The following is a 22,800-nucleotide window of genomic DNA, read 5'->3' as shown; positions in this document are numbered from 1 at the left end:
ATGCCCTTCACTGAAAGAGCCGACACGTTTCCATTGATCAACGGTCGGATCCCGATAGTCCCGTGCCCATTGCAATCGTAATTGACGATGTCGTCGGGTCAACGTATGCGGAGCCCCATGTTCAACAATGTACAATGAACCGTGTGCTCCAAAACAATGCGACAGATCACCATCTTGCATTTGTATGTCCATCCTTTGAGCAGGACGTCTCTGGAACGACGGCCGTTTACTATCGTGACAAAAAATAAAAAGACCTACAGCCGTCCTTATGATTTTATTTTATTTTGTCGCTACCAGTTTCGACGCTTCATTGCGTCATCTTCAGGCTATTTTGATGCTGTACAGGTTGATACGATCCCCATGCATAACCCATCAGTTACCAGCATTACTGGATTCGCTGATAATGTGTAAACACACTAACCATCAACTGTCAACTGACACGAGAACCATTCAAATACGACATACAAAGATATGTTTCAGCGAATTCGCTCAAACATATCTTTGTATGTCGTATTTGAATGGTACTCGTGTCCGTTGACAGTTGATGGTTAGAGTGCTGACACATTCCTAGAATGAGATTTTCACTCTGCAACGGAGGGTGCGCTGATATGAAACTTCCTGGCAGATTAAAACTGTGTGCCGGACCGAGACTCGATATCGGGACCTTTGCCTTTCGCGGGTAAGTGCTCTACCAGCTGAGCTACCCAAGCACGACTCACGCCCCGCCCTCACAGTTTTACTTCTGCCAGTACCTCGTCTCCTACCTTCCAAACTTTACAGAAGCTCTCCTGCGAACCTTGCAGAACTAGCACTCCTGAAAGAGAGGATATTGCGGAGACATGGCTTAGCCACAGCCTGGGGGATGTTTCCAGAATGAGATTTTCACTCTGCAGCGGAGGGTGCGCTGATATGAAACTTCCTGCAGACTAAAACTGTGTGCCGGACCGAGACTCGAACTCGAGACCTTTGCCTTTCTCGGGCAAGTGCTCTACCAACTGAGCTACCCAAGCACGTCTCACGCCCCGTCCTGACAGTTTTACTTCTGCCAGTACCTCATCTCCTACCTACCTGACACATTATCTGCGAATCCAGTAATACTGGCAAAAGATCACCACCTATCCTACTTTAAAGAGCAGACAAGATTCCAAACCCCACGTTGTGTGAAGAATCCTGGACGTCCAACCATTTAGCGCCTAGTGGTAGTTTCACTGTTCTTCTACCTCTTTCCATAGGTACTCCGACAGTAGCACGTTAACATTCGACCAGCTTCACCGTTTCGGAGGTACTCGTTCACAGGCTGTGCGTAATAATAGTCTGCCATTAGTCAGAGTCACTTATCTCAACGGATTTCCCCATTTGCAGCCCACATCTTCGCTAGGGTGATCCCCCGTCCGTGTCTGCTCGGCCTACATACTTATGTTACCGCATCACGAGCCCGCAACGCCCCCAGGCGGCATCCAACGTCGCTGTGGGCGGTGGTCATAATGTATTGCCTCATCAATGAATAAGAAACATTGCACTCTTAAAATTATGTTGAGAGAGTGAATAACCCGCCGTAGGCGATACAAAAACGTAACAGAGTCTTTAAAAAGTTTATTTACAAAAATAGACACTATTTATCTACTCCGACGGATAGTAATACCAGAATTACAAGTTGTAAGTAACTGGCTGAAGGTCGTAGTTTAGAGGAGAAGTTTATCACACAAATGAAAATGCTAAGTCTCACTCAGTCCGTCTTGATGAAAAGACAACTAAGAATTTTAGTTCTTCCGTCTTGGCACACTGTTGACAGCCAACAAACAATTTTAATTCTTCTGTCAATTGCGGAGGATCCGTCAATCGAAATGACCGTGTTATTCGTTGACAATACATCAACGGTATTAGCAACTTCAATGCTACGTGGGCTATTCAGAAAGTAAGTTCCCATAGGTCGCGCAATGGAAACCACTGTGAAAATAAAGAATGTTTTATATGCAACATGAGCTACACCTTCCAGCTATTTCTCTACATAGTCGCCGCTCCGACTTAGACACTTATCGTACCATTGTACCAACCTTGTAAGGTGGCAATGGCCTTGCACCTTACGTGAGTCCATTTAACCTGACACTTTAAATTTTGTTGGAGTAATACTCTAAATTACGGTGTAGGAAATCTATGTGGAAACGCATCGGCACGCGAGAATTCCGTGATTTTGTAATTATAAGATTTTGCGGAATGGCAGTATGCGAGACAAGCTCGTCTACCTCCCCGCTTAGCCGCTGAAGGCCACAGCCTAACGGTATGAATGGTGAACTGGGGGATTTCTGTAATCCGTTTAGAGAGGCCACAGCGGTCGCCAACCTCTGAAGGACGTGCGGCTGCAGGTGTTCAAGTGTTTACCAAAACAGAGCAGTGGATAGCTGGACGGGCTTCCCTGTGCGTGCTCTCGCCTATGTCCCGCTAATTTTACGCCTTCGAGTAACTCAAGTGGGGCAGGCCAGGAGTTCCGAATAACAAACTTTCAGTGCAGGAATCTGTGTTCTCTACGACGGGGAATCTTGCCGGGAATATCTTTAGTGGGCTCTTAGGAGAAAACTTCCAGTAAACGTGTTATTTCCCACAGCTGTGGTTCTTCCCAGCCAGCGAGGACGGAGTTTACTTGTGAAATTTTGTAGAAATAAAAGAATGATGGAAAAGAGTTCTGTTCCCAGGCCGTACATTGGTCAGCACTGGCAAACTGGGTATTTTGAGAGCTTCTAGTGATGTGATTCGCTCGGTAAAAGTTGAGGGGAGAAAACAAAGGTGACGAGCGATCTTGCTGGACTCTCGGTAATGGTCTTCCGTTCTGGGCTCTCGTACTGAGAGGACGTTAGCCAAGTCGTCTCCCCTCTTGGTCTTTCGTTCTGAGAGGACGTTAGCCGCGCCAGCTCATTGCTGACGGGAACATTGTCGCAATTAGAGAAGTTTACGGACAGCAGTCTGGTGTTCGAATACTGTAGGATTGTACTTTCCGAGACGCCACACGCCGATCGCACAGCCGCGTCGTCGCCGTCGCCGTCGGAGACCGCCGCTACAACAGGAATATTACGGTGAGATCGCTCCCGCTTCGGCCTGTGTTAGGAGTAACGTTAAATAGTTGGATCAATTGCAATTGCTGTTTCCACAGAGGTTTCACAGTACTTTGGAGTGTAGTGGTTCTTCGTATATATACACTCCTGGAAATTGAAATAAGAACACCGTGAATTCATTGTCCCAGGAAGGGGAAACTTTATTGACACATTCCTGGGGTCAGATACTTCACATCATCACACTGACAGAACCACAGGCACATAGACACAGGCAACAGAGCATGCACAATGTCGGCACTAGTACAGTGTATATCCACCTTTCGCAGCAATGCAGGCTGCTATTCTCCCATGGAGACGATCGTAGAGATGCTGGATGTAGTCCTGTGGAACGGCTTGCCATGCCATTTCCACCTGGCGCCTCAGTTGGACCAGCGTTCGTGCTGGACGTGCAGACCGCGTGAGACGACGCTTCATCCAGTCCCAAACATGCTCAATGGGGGACAGATCCGGAGATCTTGCTGGCCGGGGTAGTTGACTTACACCTTCTAGAGCACGTTGGGTGGCACGGGATACATGCGGACGTGCATTGTCCTGTTGGAACAGCAAGTTCCCTTGCCGGTCTAGGAATGGTAAACGATTGGTTCGATGACGGTTTGGATGTACCGTGCACTATTCAGTGTCCCCTCGACGATCACCAGTGGTGTACGGCCAGTGTAGGAGATCGCTATCCACACCATGATGTCGGGTGTTGGCCCTGTGTGCCTCGGTCGTATGCAGTCCTGATTGTGGCGCTCACCTGCACGGCGCCAAACACGCATACGACTATCATTGGCACCAAGGCAGAAGCGACTCTCATCGCTGAAGACGACACGTCTCCATTCATCCCTCCATTCACGCCTGTCGCAACACCACTGGAGGCGGGCTGCACGATGTTGGGGCGTGAGCGGAAGACGGCCTAACGGTGTGCGGGACCGTAGCCCAGCTTCATGGAGACGGTTGCGAATGGTCCTCGCCGATACCCCAGGAGCAACAGTGTCCCTAATTTGCTGGGAAGTGGCGGTGCGGTCCCCTACGGCACTGCGTAGGATCCTACGGTCTTGGCGTGCATCCGTGCGTCGCTGCGGTCCGGTCCCAGGTCGACGGGCACGTGCACCTTCCGCCGACCACTGGCGATAACATCGATGTACTGTGGAGACCTCACGCCCCACGTGTTGAGCAATTCGGCGGTACGTCCACCCGGCCTCCCGCATGCCCACTATACGCCCTCGCTCAAAGTCCGTCAACTGCACATACGGTTCACGTCCACGCTGTCGCGGCATGCTACCAGTGTTAAAGACTGCGATGGAGCTCCGTATGCCACGGCAAACTGGCTGACACTGACGGCGGCGGTGCACAAATGCTGCGCAGCTAGCGCCATTCGACGGCCAACACCGCGGTTCCTGGTGTGTCCGCTGTGCCGTGCGTGTGATCATTGCTTGTACAGCCCTCTCGCAGTGTCCGGAGCAAGTATGGTGGGTCTGACACACCGGTGTCAGTGTGTTCTTTTTTCCATTTCCAGGAGTGTATTATAAGAGATCGCGTTTTGGACCGATTTTAACACAGTTACTGCCAATGCCAGTTAGGAGGATAATTTGTAAATTGTGCATTGTGGTTTATTCAGCATTGATCTGAAGGTTATAATAAAATTATTGTGATTCAGTAGAGCCTTTACTTTCAATAGTTGATCCTGAATTCACCCTTTTGCTTTATTTTATTTTTGTGTATGTGCAAAAATGGCTTTGAGCACTATGGGACTTAACATCGGAGGTCATCAGTCCCCTAGAACTTAGAACTACTTAAACCTAACTAACCTAAGGACATCACACCCATCCATGCCCGAGGCAGGATTAGAACTTGCGACCGTAGCGGTTCCAGACTGAAGCGCCTAGAACCATGTGTTTGATGCCATTGAACACCCTAAGTGTTCGTGATCGTTCATGTTTGGAAGTAAAAATAGGTGTGATTTATCGTCAACATTACCACCGCAGATTAATTAGGGGTGACAGGACCACATTTAAATTTAGCGTTATCCATTTTTGCGTACAGTTCCACTCCCAACTTCTCTGTAAGTTGCTTGTCAGGGGCGAACACGCGCAAAAATCGGATAAGCAACGGGTGGGGTGTTACAGCCTTCCAATACCCTCGTCATAGAAGGCTGCCGCCTGTACTTTCCGCTAAATCTCTATGCTGGTCGATACCTCGTTACCTGTGATAAAATGTTGCCTTCATAACCATCGGTTCAAGTGAGCAGAGATGAAACTCAGGGGGTCAACTGCGGTCTGTATTGTGGGCGTTCAAACACTTTCCATTGAAAACTGTGAAGGAGGATCTTCATTGCCCCTGCAGAGTGCAGCTGAGAATTGTCATGAAGAAGAAACGGCGTGACAGTTGTGTCACGTGGGCTGCATGCCATCAGGCGATATTTATCACTGGACCCTCATACTTGGCGGGAGACACACTTTCCGAAGCATCTTTACGTGCCCACTGTAAACTCGTAACTGAAACGAGCGACGTGATGCGATCGATGGGCGTACTTTACGGGTCAACACATCTGTGCAAAACTTCATTGGATTTTGACAGTGGTTTCCATTCTACATTCTACAAACGATACATGAATGAAGATCATACAAAGCTTTTCATCTTTTTTTTCTTTCTACAATACAATACAAAATATTTTTCAATAAAAATCAAAGGCGTTGTCCCAATGACGTCTTTCACCCTGGCACGCCCATTGGCTTAACGCGTTATGGTGACCAGCTTTCAAAGATGCCGTACCTTGCTGCAGCAAGTCCGGCGCCGTTGCTCCAGCGTCCTCGACCCCTTGTAACAGAAGGAAACAACACTGCACAGCAGACACTGCCTCTACTATAAAGCTATACAGATCACAGACATACACACATTTGCTATTATGAGCCGACACACCTTACTATGTTTCCTTTAATGTCAATATTACTTACTTTGTATATCCAGAGTTCTTACCACACACCATGCAACGAAGGGCGTCGCTTACAGAAAGTTGTGCTCTCCAAGGATGTGCCACATTCTCTTATAAATATCACCACACTATGGGTGGAGTTAAAATGCCCTTCGAAAAGTCAAATGTATTACAGGAATAATTTATGCAGAGTTTTACAGCATCCACAACTAATAAGACAGGTCTGTCTGTGGCGTCGCAGTGACGTACGGCGTTGTCCGTAGCGGCGGCGGTGGCGTTGACGGAGACAGCGGCATCTGCGTCGAGCTGTATGTCTGAACTGGAGTCCTGGCTCGGAGTGAACCGCCGATGAACGGCCGTGCGCCGGCCTGAATACCGTCCAGCGGCGGGATATCATGGGATCTATTTTCGGTCACGTGACTCGCGAAAGCAAGTAGGCTACCGCGACCCACAACCTCTGACGGTATTCTTGGGCAGCCTAGTGGAACGCCAGGAAATCTGCTTTTCGGCGAGAAGTGGCGGCCTGACAGGAGGTCAACCCTTGACGGTTGAGTTGCCGACCTCGCAGGCGCAATGTCGCGACTTGTCGGAGGCTGATCACTGGCAAGGAAGTGTGTACACTAATGGAAATAAATCGCAACACAAACATAAACGAAAGTTAGTATGCGTGTTTCTACATCTGAAAGATGATGTCTATCCAAATTTCGCTCCAGTCGCATAAAAGTGGCGCCGGTAGCGCCACTATCAGGATGCAGATGAGGTTAGCTTTAAATACGCGCTGTAACGGTCGTGGGTGTTAGTTACTAATATATCCGCCGTCCGCGGATAGGAAAATCTCAGAGTGTGAGTTATAGCGTTTTTATTTAAACTAAAGTCTTTCTTCAAAATTTACAAAACAATATTCGTGAGGTAGGACTGATCCTCCAAGCCTACCAATAACTAAATCAGAGATTCTTCCAAATATAAACTGTCTGTAGTAACCATACAACTTCACCAAACCAAGACCCGGGGGTCTCGTGAAATGCGGCGCGGAGTCCACGTTGCCGTCATCTGAGTCCGAGGACGAGTAGAGGCCCTGCGAGGATGGCTCCGGTACGCTGGCGGCGGTGGACGATGACGCGGCGGCTACGGTGACACCAGTGGGCTCGCTCGGCGTGAACTGCCTCTCCATGTTTTTTTTTTTCTTTATTGTGATTTTGGTACCTGTACAACAACAGGTAGGCTGGCAGCAGCGCATTACGACGCTCTTCAGCCAAAGAGTTTACAATGATAAAACATATAGAAGACACATGAGTTTGAACAATCGGCGAGTAAAAAACAGTAGACACAGTAACATAAAAAACATGAAGCCGTTCACACTCGACGATAATCCACACGACAAACTGTTGACACGACGCACAAACACTGATTATATCGATGGCACACGTGAACGACGGAGCGTGACGGTGAACACTAAACACAAAACACGACGGCACATACGAGAAAAGGATGGCGATGATCTCCGGCGCGCGAATGTCCACGTAACGTGTGCGAGTCCGGGGACCTGCCAAGAGGAGAAGAAGGGCGAGGGGGAGGGAGAGGGGAGAGCAAAGATGCCAATGGCAGAGGAGATGGGAGGAGGAGTGGAGGGACGGGGGTAGGGGAAGCCCGGGGGAGGAGTGGGGAGAAAGGGAGGAGAGTGGGAAGGTGGAGAGAAGGGAGGGAGGGTGCCCAAAGGAACAAACACAGGAAGAGGGAGGGAGGATCAAAGTTGGTAGGAGGGGTAGATGGAGGGGAGGAGGGTACCATCAGGGAGGGGGAGCTGGCGGAAGCCACCTTGGGAGAGGGTAAGGAGGGTGGAGAGCAGGTGGGACGTGGGAATACAGGCGCGTCAGTGTGCGGGGGTGGGAGAGGATGGGTGAGACAAGCGGGTGACGAGGATCAAGTTTACGGGAGGTGTAGAGGATCCGTATCCGTTCGAGGAAAAGGAGGAGGTGGGGGAACGGAATTAGGTCGTACAGGATCCGCGTGGAGGAGGGGAGACATGCGATAGGCGAGGCGAAGAGCATGGCGTTCAAGGATCTGACCTCTCCAGGCTCCTGCGCCAGCCTAAATATTGTTTGCCACATGGCTATGGCTGGCTCTATTTGCAGTCACGTGTCGAGCGGAAGGAAAGAGATCCGCGGCTGTAGCGACCTCTTGCGGCGCCGTGGACTCCTCCTGGTGGTCTCTGGGAAGCGTCTGTGTTTCCGGGACGACCGGCCAGGCTGACCCCTACTCGGTCCGGGGCCCGCTGTACCGGTCTGCTTCGCGGGAAGCGAGAGTTGCAGGCGCTTAGTCTGGATATAGTCGGTACCTTTGAGACTGACGTGATGAGTTGATGATGGTCAAGAATGCCTTTAAGGCCACAAAGACGCCATCATCAATATCTGTCTGAGTTTGGACGAGGTCCTTTAACAGGGCTGTGAGAATCTGGATGTTTCTTCTGCGATATTGAAGAAAGACTTGACATGATTGCTGGCAGTGGTGGACACGAGAATGTACGGTCGCAAGAAGACCGAGCTCTAGACGGCCACGTGACACTACCGTGAGGGAAGACCATCGTGTTCGGCATAAGGCCCTGTCGCATCGTATTGCATCTGCAGCACCAATTTGAGGGACAGTTGGCATCACATTGATGCAACGAACTGTCACAAATCGGTTACTTCAAGGACAGCTCCGAACCAGTTGCGCTGTACCACAAACCACCCCATTTGATACTTCAGTGTTGTCAAGTGAGAGCTCATAGCAGGGCAAAGTGGAGGTCTGTTGCGTTTTATGATGAAATTGGTTCTGTCTCAGTGCCGGTGATGGTCGAGTGCCTACAACCAACCTGTCTGCGTTCTAGACACAGTGGACATACACCTGGAGTTATGGTCTGGGGTCAGTTTTGTATGACAGCAGGAGCACGCTCATGGCTACCCCGACTACAAATTTGTATGTCAGTCTGGTGATACGACCCGTGGTGCTGCCATTCACGAACAGAACAGCAGGGAGTATTTTCCAACAGAATAACGCTCGACCACATACCGCTGTTGTAACCCACCATGCGCTATAAAGTGTCGACATTATACCTTGGCCTGCTCGAACACCAGATCTCTCCCCAATCGTCCGCAGCTCCTGGTCTCATGATCGCGTTCTCGCTTCCCGAGCACGGGGTCCCGGGTTCAATTCCCGGCGGGGTCAGGGATTTTTCACCTGCCTCGAGATGATTGGGTGTTTGTGTTGTTCTCATCATTCCATCATCATTCATGAAAGTGGCGAGATTGGACTGAGCGAAGGTTGGGAATTTGTACGGGCGCTGATAACCGCGTAGTTGAGCGCCCCACAAACCAAACATCATCAACATCATCATCTCCCCAATCGAGTAAATATGAGACATCATCGGACGGTAACTCCAGCGTCATCCACAAACAGCGTTAACTGTCCCTATACTGACCGACCACGCGCAACAGGCGTGGGATCCCGTCCCACAAACTGACATCCGGCCTCTATACAACACAATAAACGCGCGTTTGCATGCCTGCATTCAACATTCTGGCGGCTAGATTTACAATGTCTTATCTCGCGTTTACATTACTATGATCTTTCAGTGTTAATCACTTAAATATATTACCAAGACAAACATGTTCTCGAAATTACATTACCCTACGTTGAATATTTTTTGGTGTTGTGATTTTTTCCGTCAGTGTATTTCAAAACACGAATGGCTTTGATTTGGTCAGATGGACTATGTACGGCACAAGCTAATAGTTTATGAAGTACAGAACTAGGAAAGCAGGCGCTGATCCAAGGCAGCATACATTAACCGTCCCCCCTCCTCACATACACACGCAGAAACACATTTAAGTAGAAGCCTTTATATTTTTACATGCATCTATTTCCAAATTTCTCAGCTTACTTGAACAGGGGATACTTTCCAGTTGCTTGTGTTAAGGCCTGCTCAAGTGGATGCTGTATAAGCAGGCAAGTAGCATTATGGCATCCTAAAGGTCCACATCCAATGTCTGATAGAACCTACAACCAACAAATCCGGCACACTTCGTAAGCCCACAGATAGAGACTAAAAACCACAGTATCTTGAGTAGGTAAACCCATAAATACACTACTTGCCATTGAAATTGCTATACCAAGAAGAAATGCAGATGATAAACGGGTATTTATTGGACAAATATATTATACTAGAACTGACATGTGATTACATTTTCACGCAATTTGGGTGCATAGATCCTGAGAAATCAGTACCCAGAACAACCACATCTGGTCGTAATAACGGCCTTGATATGCCTGGGAATTGAGCCAAACAGAGCTTGGATGGCGTTTACAGGTACAGCTGCCCATGCAGCTTCAACACCATACCACAGTTCATCAAGATCAGTGACTGGTGTAATGTGACGAGCCAGTTGCTCAGCCACCATGGACCAGACGTTTTCAATTGGTGAAAGATCTGGAAAATGTGCTGACCAGGGCAGCTGTCGAACATTTTCTGTATCCGGAAAGGCCCGTACAGGACCTGAAACATGCGGTTGTGCATTATCCTGCTGAAATGTAGGGTTTCGTAGGGATCGAATGAAGGGTAGAGCCACGGGTCGTAACACATCTGAAATGTAACGTCCCCTGTTCAAAGTGTCGTCAATGTCAACAAGAGGTGACGGAGACGTGTAACCAATGACACCCCATACCATCACGCCAGGTGATACGCCAGTATGGCGATGACGAATACACGCTTCCAATGTGCGTTCTCCGCGATGTCGCCAAACACGGATGCGACCATCATGATGCTGTAAACAGAACCTGGATTCATCCGAAAAAATGACGTTTTGCCATTCGTGCACGCAGGTTCGTCGTTGAGTACACCATCGCAGGCTCTCCTGTCTGTGATGCAGCGTCAAGGGTAACCGCAGCCATGGTCTCCGAGCTGATAGTCCATGCTGCCGCAAACGTCGTCGAACTGTTCGTGCACATGGTTGTTGTCTTGCAAACGTCCCCATCTGTTGACTCAGGGATCGAGACGTGGCTGCACGGTCCGTTATAGCTATGCGAATAAGATGCCTGTCATCTCGACTGCTAGTGATAAGAGGCCGTTAGTATCCAGAACGGCGTTCCGTATTACCCTCCTGAACCCACCGATTCCATATTCTGCTAACAGTCGTTGGATATCGACCAACGCGAGCAGCAATGTCGCTATACGATAAACCGCAATCGCGATAGGCTACAATCCGACCTTTATCAAAGTCTGAAAGATGATGATACGCATTTCTCCTCCTTACACGAGGTATCACAACAATGTTTCACCAGGCAACGCCGGTCAACTGCTCTTTGTGTATGAGAAATCGGTTGGAAACTTCCCTCATGTCAGCACGTTGTAGGTGTTGCTACTGGCGCCAACCTTGTGTGAATGCTCTGAAAAGCTAATCATTTGCATATCACAGCATCTTCTTCCTGTCGGTTAAATTTGGCGTCTGTAGCACGTCATCTTCGTGGTGTAGCAATTTTAATGGCCAGTAGTGTAAATAGATCCTCTTCTTAGAAAAAATAACAGACTGAATTTCTTACTGTAATACAGAACGACGGAGATCATTGGTGGAAACGACTGAAACAAACGGCCGTTCCTCATTTATACTCTCACAGAGAGCCACAGTCTTCAGACCTACGTTCAAAAGTCGTAGCGGTAAGTGAACTACTGATGGTAGTTGAGTGCAGACTTGGATTTATATTGAGTAAATTGTGACGTTATCAAAGTTGTGGGGTTTGTTCCTATTATAGTTCTTAAATTAATTACCTGAAATGTGTTCCTCTCAAATTTTCGGACGAAACGTTTTCAAATGCTGCATTTCTCTGAAACGCCATTTTAGCGTAGTTCTTCCCTCTCAGACATTTGAAGTCACTTGTGCCACCACAGAAAAAATTTGAAGTCTCTCCCAGCAATATGTTGTGGAGGCTGCGCCGGCATGATATCGTTACTGTAGCGAACTTCACACTAAAGTTAACGTTTACCTGTAGAAGCCGAGGCTGGACGTTTGGCAAGAGAAAATCAATGACAGTATTGCCATTTGCTCGACAATCACTTCTAAGATATATTCTTAGATCGAAGTATTCTGCAGATGAAAACGTTCGAGGAATTCTCAATATAAAGCACTCTCCTGTAACGATGAAACAACAGCAGTGAGCGACAATCCCCTTTGGAGAGCCACTGTTCTGGCTGGAGAGCCTCTCTCAGCACCATAGACACGCCAGAACAAGAAACTTACTCCTAACATAAATTACGAACTGCAGACCACACGCAGTTGGTGTGTACCGTAGTAATTCGATGTATACAGTCACACGTTCTCTTGTTGCAGATCCGTACGTCAAAGTGTACCTACTGTGCGAAGGGAAACGTATAAAGAAGAAGAAAACAACTGTCAAAAAGGCAACGCTGTGTCCAGTCTACAACGAGGCTCTGGTGTTTGATGTGCCCGCAGAAAACATCGAGGACGTGAGCCTCATTGTCAACGTCATCGATTATGACAGGTAAGTGCCTTTCCAATGCCTTTACATCCCGATATAAACAGAGACTGCTCAAATACAAAGAACACGTGCAGTGACACTAATATTCCACCACCATGTCAAATAGCAATATTTTTCAGACGTTGCCATTGTCATATATGACTTAAGAATTCATTTTGTAAAGGCATTGTGACACAAAGTGAACAGGCCCAACACAGATTTTACTTTTCTACCTTCATTTTTCACCTTAAGCCGGAACAGAAAGTCAGTCGGTTCCACAAGTCTATGTCTAGCAACAGCATGAATCAGGTCCTTCATAGAAGTATGGATCAGCATCACAGTAGACTGATAAGCTGTAGTAAGATAGAATACTAACTGCTCTGTAAATCCACATGGAAGGTCTACTACTATGGCCAGCTGTGAGTAATACTGTAGCACCGGCTTACGACTTAGAATTAGCTAAACATCTTGCTTTGGTGCTGGGACCGTTTGGAAGAAAATGTTCACATTGTATCCACAATTCTGCCCACTTTAGGAATACGTTGAAGTCTGTAGAACTCACTGAATCAAATTTATTAAAAAGTTTTGATGTTGCTCCACTCTTCGCAAGGCTCCCTATAATGATTCGTTGCACTTCAAACCCGACATAAAAGCTCTGTTCAATCACGCACTTTTTTCAACTCACTTTTTGTTCAGTAGTGAATATTTTGAACAAATTCACCAAATTCACGGTGCTCCTATGCGTAGTCCCCTATCCCCTTCGGGTAGCCAACTTTTTTTTTTTTTTTTTTTTACGGAAGACTTTGAAGAGAGGACACTCGAGTGCGCAGAAATTAAACCGAAAATATGCAGACGACACTTTTGTGGTATGAGCCCCTTGTGAGGAAGAGCTGTCACGATTTTTACAAAACCTAAATGATATTCACAAAATATTCAGTTTATAATGGAGGTGGGGAAAGATGACTGTTGTGTACATAATTCCGCGTAGCCAGCGCGTACACAATTTTCCCACTAGAGCGCGCCCCGCTAAGCACAACAGCGCAGGCGCAGCGCTCGTCCGTCTCCGCACTACGAGATGGCGCTATCTTAGAGACGGACCAAATTCTGCTTCCGCCGATCCGCGTATTAATATGTAACGTAGCCAATGAGATTGCTGCTAACGTAGAACCTTTTCTCCTCGCGGATCACACTCGCACAGTGATACCTGAACGCGCGAGGTATTATAACGAGTGTACAGACCTCCGATTAGTCAGTCTGCATTTGTCTGCACCAGTCTGCATTAGTCTGTACCAGTCTATAGTCAAGTTTCAGTCTGCGCCTAATAAGATTATCATATTCCTGTACATAGCCATGGAGAGAAATGTATGGACACTTTGTCAAGTATCAGAGATATGTGAGAATAAGATTAACGTACCAAGACCAAAGGAACTTCAGTTGTCAATTGTAAATAGCATCCAGAAACAAGTTAAATTATTTTTATGCTCATTATTATTTTAATAAATGTGTGTGAAAATTAATCAAGTTCTGTTTAAAGTTGGTCATCGTCAATCTGCTACTCTAAGCGTGCAAGTGGCATTTCTATTGTCTGACCTAACGGCAGAAGATAAACACGCCACGATAAGACCACGAGACATATTGCTGACACTCGCCTACTTCGTTAGAGCGACAAGTCAAATAATCTGATGGTGTGTGTACCGAAGGTCTTACAGTACGCGCACCACAATGACTATCTTCCATTTCTAGATGTTTTAGGTAGCCGGCAAGGGGATGGATCACTAGGGCGTTCTGTTTATCATGAGCGCATAGAGACGGACATATATTTACAGGCGTCTAGCTGCCACCATCTTTCACAGACTTTGGCGTCCTTCATACAATGGTGCCAGGTGGGTTCCCAGGATGTTGACAGTGGCTCACAAAGAAACAAGAGAATTGATTCTCCAACAGAAAGAGGTTCCTACTCAATGGTCTGAAGATGACCACAGTAGTGGTCGAAACCGGTCACCTTGTTAAATAAATCGTGATCAAGACTGTTTTTAATAGTAATTATTTATAAGACATTGATCACTGCTGTTCCCGTAATGCATTCAAAAGTAGTTGCATTATAGTTGCTCGGTGAACGTGTGTCCCATGTTAATGAATAAAGCATTTAGCGATGAATGGCGATGAATTTATGGCTTGCCCAACAGGGACACACATAATTTCTACTTCCCAAAGAATTAGGAAAACCAAACCACGATGAGCCATGAGACACGGAGTTAGAGGTTTAGTAAATGCTTTAAATGTCTATTGTCGTATATTTATTAAGGTGTATTACAAATGTATTGATTTAAGTTCATATTCATTACTACAAATAAGCACCAGATTTGAAAACGAACTTTCTATCTGTACCATAGCAGCGCTGATCGGTGCGTGGCCGCTGGGTTGGTAGCAATGCAAAATAAAGAGAAAAACATTCCCCCCTCTCTCCTTTCCTCACGCCGCGCTTACCATCAGGGTTGCCGTTCTAGGGTTGGTGGGTAAAATTCTGGTTTTAGCGGGAAAAAAATACTGAATATTTAGGAGGTCAAACAAACGCAACGTTAATAAATTAAGAACGTGCGGCTATCCAAACATAATAAATAAAATATAATTATTACATTCATGCACTTAGCCAGTCAACAACTTATGAGCCGGCCGCTGTGGCCGAGCGGTTCTAGGCGCTTCAGTCCGGAACTGTGCTGCTGCTATGGTCGCAGGCTCGAATCCTGTCTCGGGCATGGACGTGTGTGATGCCCTTAGGTTAGTTAGGTTTAAGTAGTTCTAAGTCTAGGGGACTGATGACCTCAGATGTTAAGTCCCATAGTGCTTAGAGCGATTTTAACCATTTTTGAACAACTTCTGATACTGGTAATTTCAGCATCAAATCATATAAAACAGGAATCCCCGGTACCAGGAACATTCTGTCAAACAGTAACGAAACTCCACTGGGCAAAATAATAAAATTTTTGACAACTGCAGCGATGCTAGCGCTCCAAGCGACTATACTGTAGTGACAGCTGAATGGATCAGACAAGCAGCGAAACAGCTTGGAGCTGCTTTGGGACATCAGTGTTGGCACTAATTGGAAAATATATTTACATTTGTATCCCTTTTACTATTAATTTCGACGTACAATAATAAAATCTTAGAGTAATATAATATGTGCGGTTCACAGTAGCAGAGGCGTAATTCTGTCATCGAAAATGCTCTCAGACCAGAAATGAATTATAATCTGACTTGTTTAAGTATGAAAGGAACAGATTACTGAGTATATCCGATCATCCGCCCTATCCTCTGCTATGCCCATCCCGCCAGGATCTCCGCCCCTCCTACCTTTTACAAATCGCTTCAAATCCTAGAACGCCATGCGCTCCGCCTCGCATATCGCATCCGTCTCCCCTCCCCCACGTGGATCCTCTATGCCCTCATTCCGTTTCCGCACCTCCTCCTTTTCCTCAAACAGATACGGACGCTCTACACCTCCCGCAAACTTGATCCCCCTCATCTACTTGTCTCTCCCATCCTCTCCCATCCCTGTCTGCTGCCACGCCTGTATTCCCATGTCCCACCTGTTCTCCATCTCTCCCCTCTCCATACCCTCACCTAAGGTGGTTACCGCCAATTCCCCCTCCCTCATGATGCCCTGATCCCCTCTATCTACCCCTCCTACCAACTTTGATCCTCCCCTTCGACCCCCTGTGTTTTTCCCAAGGGCACCCTCTCTCCCTTCTCTCCCTCCTCCCTTCTTCCCTCCCTCCTCTTCTCTGGGCTCTCCCTACCCCCCTACCTTCTTTCTCCCCCTCCCCTCTCCTCTGCCACTGGCATCTACACCTTCTCCTCTCCCTCCTCCCCCACCTTTTCCCTTCTGGCAGGTCCCCGGACTCGTACACAAACAGTGAACATTGGCGAGCCGGAGATCATCGCCATCGGTTTTTTGTGTGCCGTCGTGTTATTGCCTTAGTGTTTCACCGTCCATGCTCCGACGTTCACGTGTGTCGTTTCTGTCATCTATGTTTGTGTAGCAGTGCTGAACGTTTTTCATTTCGCCTTGAACGGCTCTATGTATTTTACATTGTGTGTCTACTGTTTTTTATCCATCGTTTTGTTTTGTTTTTCTAAGTCTTCATCTGTACTAATTGTGCTACCTGTGGCCGAAGAGCGGCGTAGTTTTGCCGCTGCCGGCCTACCTTGTCTAAGATATTAAAATGACAATAAAGAAAAAAAGGAGTATATCCGAGTGCCTGGCACGTATTTCCTCATGCATTACGTCGACTGTAATTTGTTTCGCGAGTCTCTTTAGTGATTTTAGACTCATTTTAATATTCACTACTAGACACAACTTTTACATTCATAGAGATTAGCTGCTACTTTTTCTTCTAAACTGCCTTGTGCCCTTGTTCTCGCTTCTATGCCTTACGTGAACCTATTGTGTTTATCTACTCCGCTTGCCAGTTATCAAAATGCATATGTCTTGAAGACTCTGCTTCCCACCTGTGACATTTAGTCCTCTTGCAAGTTCACCTGTGATGTTTTCTGCTTATTTAGCCTATGTCAATTTCTTAAGTTACACCTAGCACAAGTTACCTTAGAAGAAGCAGAAAACGCAGGTCCTGTTCACTTTCGGCTATGTGCCACCGCTGCATCCTCAGTTTTGTGCTAATTTTCTGTTCCTAATAAATATCAGCAGTCCTTTACTTCCATAATTCCCTTTCTGGGGAGGGAAATTAAAAGATTACTCTACAGGGTAATATTCTACGAGTACATATTCTACCTCAAAACACTTTTACACCCCTATGAACTGATTTCTCAAAATAAGCAATTGACATGTGACCAGTCCCAGTGAAAACATGTAATTCTTGTGCAAGAGCTTAGTGTACTTTAGCTTTACATTGCTGAATATAGCTCAATTTCCAACATCGGTCACTTGACTGATGTGTGTAAAAACTGCTTTAAGGATTCGAAGTCGACAAACGACATAAAATTACGTAGAACCAAATGCACAGAGCAAATAAACTATATTCTAGCACATCATTTCAAGAACGAATTCTGAACTGACATACATACATAGGTGACCAAAAATACAGTTTATTGCTAGATTAATCAACACATGTAACCATCAGGAAATATCTGGGGATCGTCGTAAGCTATTTTTGTTTAAAACAAAAAAGTAGTATCTACGTTTTTAGCGGATACTGCATTATCAGACAGGTACAGCAAAAATGAACGAAACCATTAATGTTTGTAACGTTTTAAATATCGTGGCATCCAAATTAAGAAGGCGTTATCCAACGAAAGACGGTATAGGACAGAATGATCACACTGACGCAATGTTTGTGAAGGATCTGATTATTCAGAAACATGAATATTCATTTGAGTTCTCAACTGAAGTTACAACGGATAGGATAGCGGACGAAGAAAATAGCTTTATAGACGATAACGCGACTAATAAGAGCCCAAGATTCTAGTGCTAGCCGCAGCGGCGGAAACAGTACTCATCAAAAAGAAGCTAACAGTTCTGCTGATTTGAACGTTCACCAGAAAAGAAATCCAAACACTTTTAGTATTTTAACAGGATTTTCGGAAGAAGGTCTTGAACGTTTTTATGATGATTATCACACACCTCCACGTAAAACTGCGACCTACAGGTCGTTGTTGAAGAGATATCCATCTATAAAATACACATTGAACATCAAAGTAACATTTAGTTATGTGGAGAGAAAAAAGACATCCATTTCGAGGAAACAAGGCAATCAAAGAACTGGAGATTAAAAAAAAACACGTTCTGTCCCAATTTGACATAGTAAGTTATGAAGTAAAGTGTGTCCATTACTGGCACCTAAAATTTTGGGCAATACAAAAAAGAAAAAAAAAAAACAACAGAAACTGGGCACAAAAGTCTAAATATTCTGCAGCTTTCATAGCACATATCAATAAATAATACAGAATGTGCCCTAAACACACCACTACTTTCATGACAGCCAGAGATATACAGGAAGAGCAAGATATTAGCCAGTCTGGGATGCATTTTGTCGAAGAAGTAAACCAGAAAACAGCATGTTTCCAGATACAGCGACACTTCATTTGGAACACTGATCATAGTGGATTTAATTATAAACTGTCTTCTGGTACGACGTTTTCTAGAAATGGAGAGAAATCAACAGCTGCCTTGGTCCAGTCTCCACACAACACAATCCATAGTTATACAATAGATATTGGACTTTCAATGAGTGGAGACCAAACAAAAGAACTGAATATTTGTCTTCTGGAAGAAAATTTCGGTCCGAAAGTTAAAAAACCTACTGAAGACAATCTTCCACGAAATATATAAATTTTGAGGCTAGCAAATGTGGGGAAACACGTCAAAAGACCATTTGATATCCTTTTTCGTGAATGTTGTTAATGTCGCAAATAACCAGAAGTCTATAATACTTTGTGATTCTGGGAGTACTCACAAGGACAAAACTGTAGTAAATGATTCATTTGCGGGTAAAGACACTGAATGCATGCTCATTCGGCGGAAATTCAATAAAATACGTACAGGCCTTGGATGTATATCTCGTCGGGCATTACAAAATATGTGTAAGAAGTACAACAGACTCTGTAAGGATTCTCTACAGTGATTTCGACACTAAATTAGGAAACAGAATTTTCGTAATGAAAATGCACTCTATTACTCATAACCAGCTGTCTGCTCCAGTGTATCAGCTTATGCTTCAGTATTCCTGGCAAGCGGCTGGGTACAATACTTCCGCACATGTTGCTGAATTCAGAAATGTGATTCAAGTGGCGTTTGAAGAATGAGATTGTGAGGACTGTCCAGATACTGTTTTCGCCAAATGTGACTATTGTGATTCTGCATGCTGTTTCATGAATTTTGTTGAGGAGCCTCATGTACATTTTCAAAGTACGATAGTCGAAAATTACGAGTAAACCAATGGAATTCTTTCACCATCCTAATCTCAGTGCTACGTACAGCTTCTAAGTAGAGTTGAAACACCTAATTCCTGTTCGACCCGAGACACTTCCCTTGTAAGAACGTTTCCAATTGCTGCTCCTTTTCTTTCATTCTACAGCTACTGATTATTTCCCTGTAACCAAATTAAACAATATTGTCTAAATATTTAAATATGTCCCTCAGAAGTAGAATAGGAGTAACAAAGGGAGATAGGATGAGGAATGAAAGGGTAAGGGAAACAGTGAAAGAGAAAACTTTGCAGAGCAGGATAGATACATCGAGACTAAGATGGTAAAGAGAATGGAAAGCAAGAGGATTCTCAAGAAGATACATGAAATGGAGATGCGAAGGGAACGACCAAGAGGAAGACTTAAGGGACAGATGATTGAAAGATGTGGAGTGTGTAGAAAACAGAGGCGAGAACTGGACCAGAGAGACACAGAAAGACGGTGACAAAAAAGGACTACATGACGAGGCTTATGTTCCAAACATATGCAGCCTGGAGCTGGAAACTTTTCAACAATGGAATGATGATTTCCCTTTAAATTTTATTACGCTTTCAGCATATCATATTAACTTAAAACGATAAACATCTGTTATTGAATTCTGACGAAAGTCAGTGTCACGTGACCAGTCAGTTGTGGTGGCCACTCGTATATTTATAGTCAGTTTTGACTGAGCTCCTACTTTTAACTGAATTCCTACTTCAGAAGCTCAACAAAGAAAGAATAAATTATTTCAAACACAATCAATCAAAAACAAACAGCCTAAGCTGAAATAAGAAAAACATCTTCATAATACAATATTATCTTCATTTACACTTTAACGCTTCTTTTCTGTCTATGTATCAATTGCACGATAATAACACCTTTGCTAGCCAAGACTTTACATGACACCCAGATTCACATCTAGCCTCAGGAAGAGTCGGAAGTCTGACGCGTGAGCAGTGCAATGCACATAACGTGCTTTTGGTTGTATATCCAAAACTAACTTATTTAGTCCTTTGAACTTACGTCTCATATTCGAGGCACCATTACAGCACTGTCCTCTTAAGTTATCCATTGACAAATCGAGATGAGCAAAAACATCTTTTAAAATACTAAACAGAGTTTGTGATTCAGTGTTGGGGGTCTCGTATAAGCCGATAAAGTCTTCGTTGAAGATTATGGAATCATCGATAGTAAGAATACAAAATGACGCTTGTTTGTGAATCGAAGAATCACTTGTTTCGTCAACCATAATAGAAAAATGGTCGGTCTTCTTGACTGAAGCCAATACCTTTCTCAACACGGACTTTCCTAGTAGATAAATGATCTCGTTTTGAATATCGTGCGACGTCCATTTATACCCCAAACGCCCTAACCAATCTTTAAACTCAGGTAAGTCATTCTTTCGGAATTCCAACAATTGAAAAGAATTTGAGTTTACATCTTAGTGCCCTCTAATTGCTAGTCCTTGTCGGCATAGAAATTGCACGGTAGTAAAAATTGTCTCAAGAGCTAAACGGCCTTTCTTCATATCACTATCTAACTGTTCATTCAACTGAGAGGCCACACTTCGGTTAGCAATAAAATTTAGTTTCAGAACACCTTCTTTATGCATACCGGTAAGCATATTTTCATGAAGATGAAATTTATCCAAAGCCCTTTTTCAGTTAGAAAATCCTACGGAATTACATGCATCTTCATCCTTTTAACAAAATTGTAATAGATTTTTAGCATCTGCCTCTTTGCAGGTTTTGCAAAAAAACTTTTTCGGTAGATGCTTCATATTCTAGCCATGTATATTTGATCAACCAAGACTTCTGAAATGATCTTCCCATACCGGATTGTCCAGGTTTCGGCTGTGAACTGTTCTCGCCTGAAAACAACGAATCAATTGATAACACAGTAATTGTTGGAGGTTGACTTGCAGTATCATCAACTTCCAAGTGCGCCTTTTTGGTAACAAATTTATCCAATACAAACTTAATTCACAATACACTAAGAGCGTAAAGTAAACGAATAAAATATAGTCATGTAAAATAGTCCACTAGACACTAAAGTCGGAACACTAAAGGCGTCTGCAGCATGCACTGAATGAAACTGTCCACACTGAATGACTGTGACAGCAGGGTGGGCTTTATATAGCCGCAGCGTCATAATGTCCCAAAGCATCAAGGCGACGCGAGGCGGAGGGTTCCAGGCGCTTCTGCTCCAGTCCTCGATGTCTCCGTGGCTGTGGCGCCAGACTTTACCCGAAGGTTCGCGCCCCGAGACAAATTCTAAGTGTGCCCACAGCACCGTAACACTATCATGATGTACACCACTCGTTTTCAGTTAACCTGCTTACTACCGCCGGCCAGTGTGGCCAAGCGGTTCTAGGCGCTTCAGTCTGGAACCGCGTGACCACTACGGTCGCAGGTTCGAATCCTGCCTCGGGCATGGATGCGTGTGATGGCCTTAGGTTAGTTAGGTTTAAGTTCTAGGGGACTGATGACCTCGTATTTTTAAGTCCCATAGTGCTCAGAGCCATTTGAACCATCTTTTTGCTTACTACCTTAATAATTATTTGTTTTAACTCATTACTGTTATGTATTTTCAAAGGTAAGTATCGTCAAACAAGGAAAATAAAAAATTCCAACATAATTTTGTGATTTTACAAAGCATAATATAACTATTAATTTTCTTAAGTTATTGGGGGGGATGGGGGGGTTGGGGGGGCTAGGGCTCCCTCAGACTCATGGAGTCAGTGCCTGTGCTTACACCGACTCAACTTACAGAATGTCAAGGTTGCTGGCAGTTGTAAACAAAAGACAGTCGACACGAAGGTTACTGACATATACTATGAATTAAAGGGAACCAACAACAGCAGCCACATTTGGGTTTTGAAATAAATCCAAACATGGCAAGCGAAAATTTGTGCCAGGCCAGGACTCAAACCTGGATTCCCCACTTAACGTAAACGGTCACCTTGACTGCCTCGGCTATCCTGGCAAGCTTCCCATCCGACACAAATTTCCATTCTGTCGTATGCAAATAGTGTCCCTGTCCATTCTCACATTACGTCCAAAGTCATGTGGGAACCATGGAGAGTTTCCATCAGGTAGAGAATGGGCAGGGACGCTACTTGCATGCGACAGGATGGGAATTTGGGTCGGATGAGAAGTGTGCCAGGACAGCCAAGGTGGTCAAGGCGACTGTTTGTGTTAAGCAGAAAATCTGGATTCGAGTCCCAATCAGGCACAAATTTGCACTTGTTGGCTTATTTCAAAGCATGAATGCGGTTGATGTTGATGGTTTCTTGGTTGGTTTGTGGGG

At 45.2% G+C, this 22,800-nt stretch overlaps 1 protein-coding gene across 1 annotated transcript in view; it reads left to right on the top strand.

The window, feature by feature from the left end:
* Positions 1 to 22,800, top strand: part of LOC126095473 (synaptotagmin-10-like) — a 574,091-nt gene that overhangs the window by 539,857 nt on the left and 11,434 nt on the right. Inside the window, exon 7 of the mRNA XM_049910262.1 lies at positions 12,381 to 12,552. Within this exon, the coding sequence (XP_049766219.1) occupies positions 12,381 to 12,552 (172 nt within the window). The remainder of the gene's footprint in view (positions 1 to 12,380; positions 12,553 to 22,800) is intronic.

Source organism: Schistocerca cancellata, chromosome 8 (genome assembly GCF_023864275.1).
Source record: "Schistocerca cancellata isolate TAMUIC-IGC-003103 chromosome 8, iqSchCanc2.1, whole genome shotgun sequence".
Lineage (NCBI taxonomy): Eukaryota > Metazoa > Arthropoda > Insecta > Orthoptera > Acrididae > Schistocerca > Schistocerca cancellata.
The sequence above is the reverse complement of the archived record's forward strand: the minus strand, read 5'-3'. Positions and strand labels throughout refer to the sequence as shown.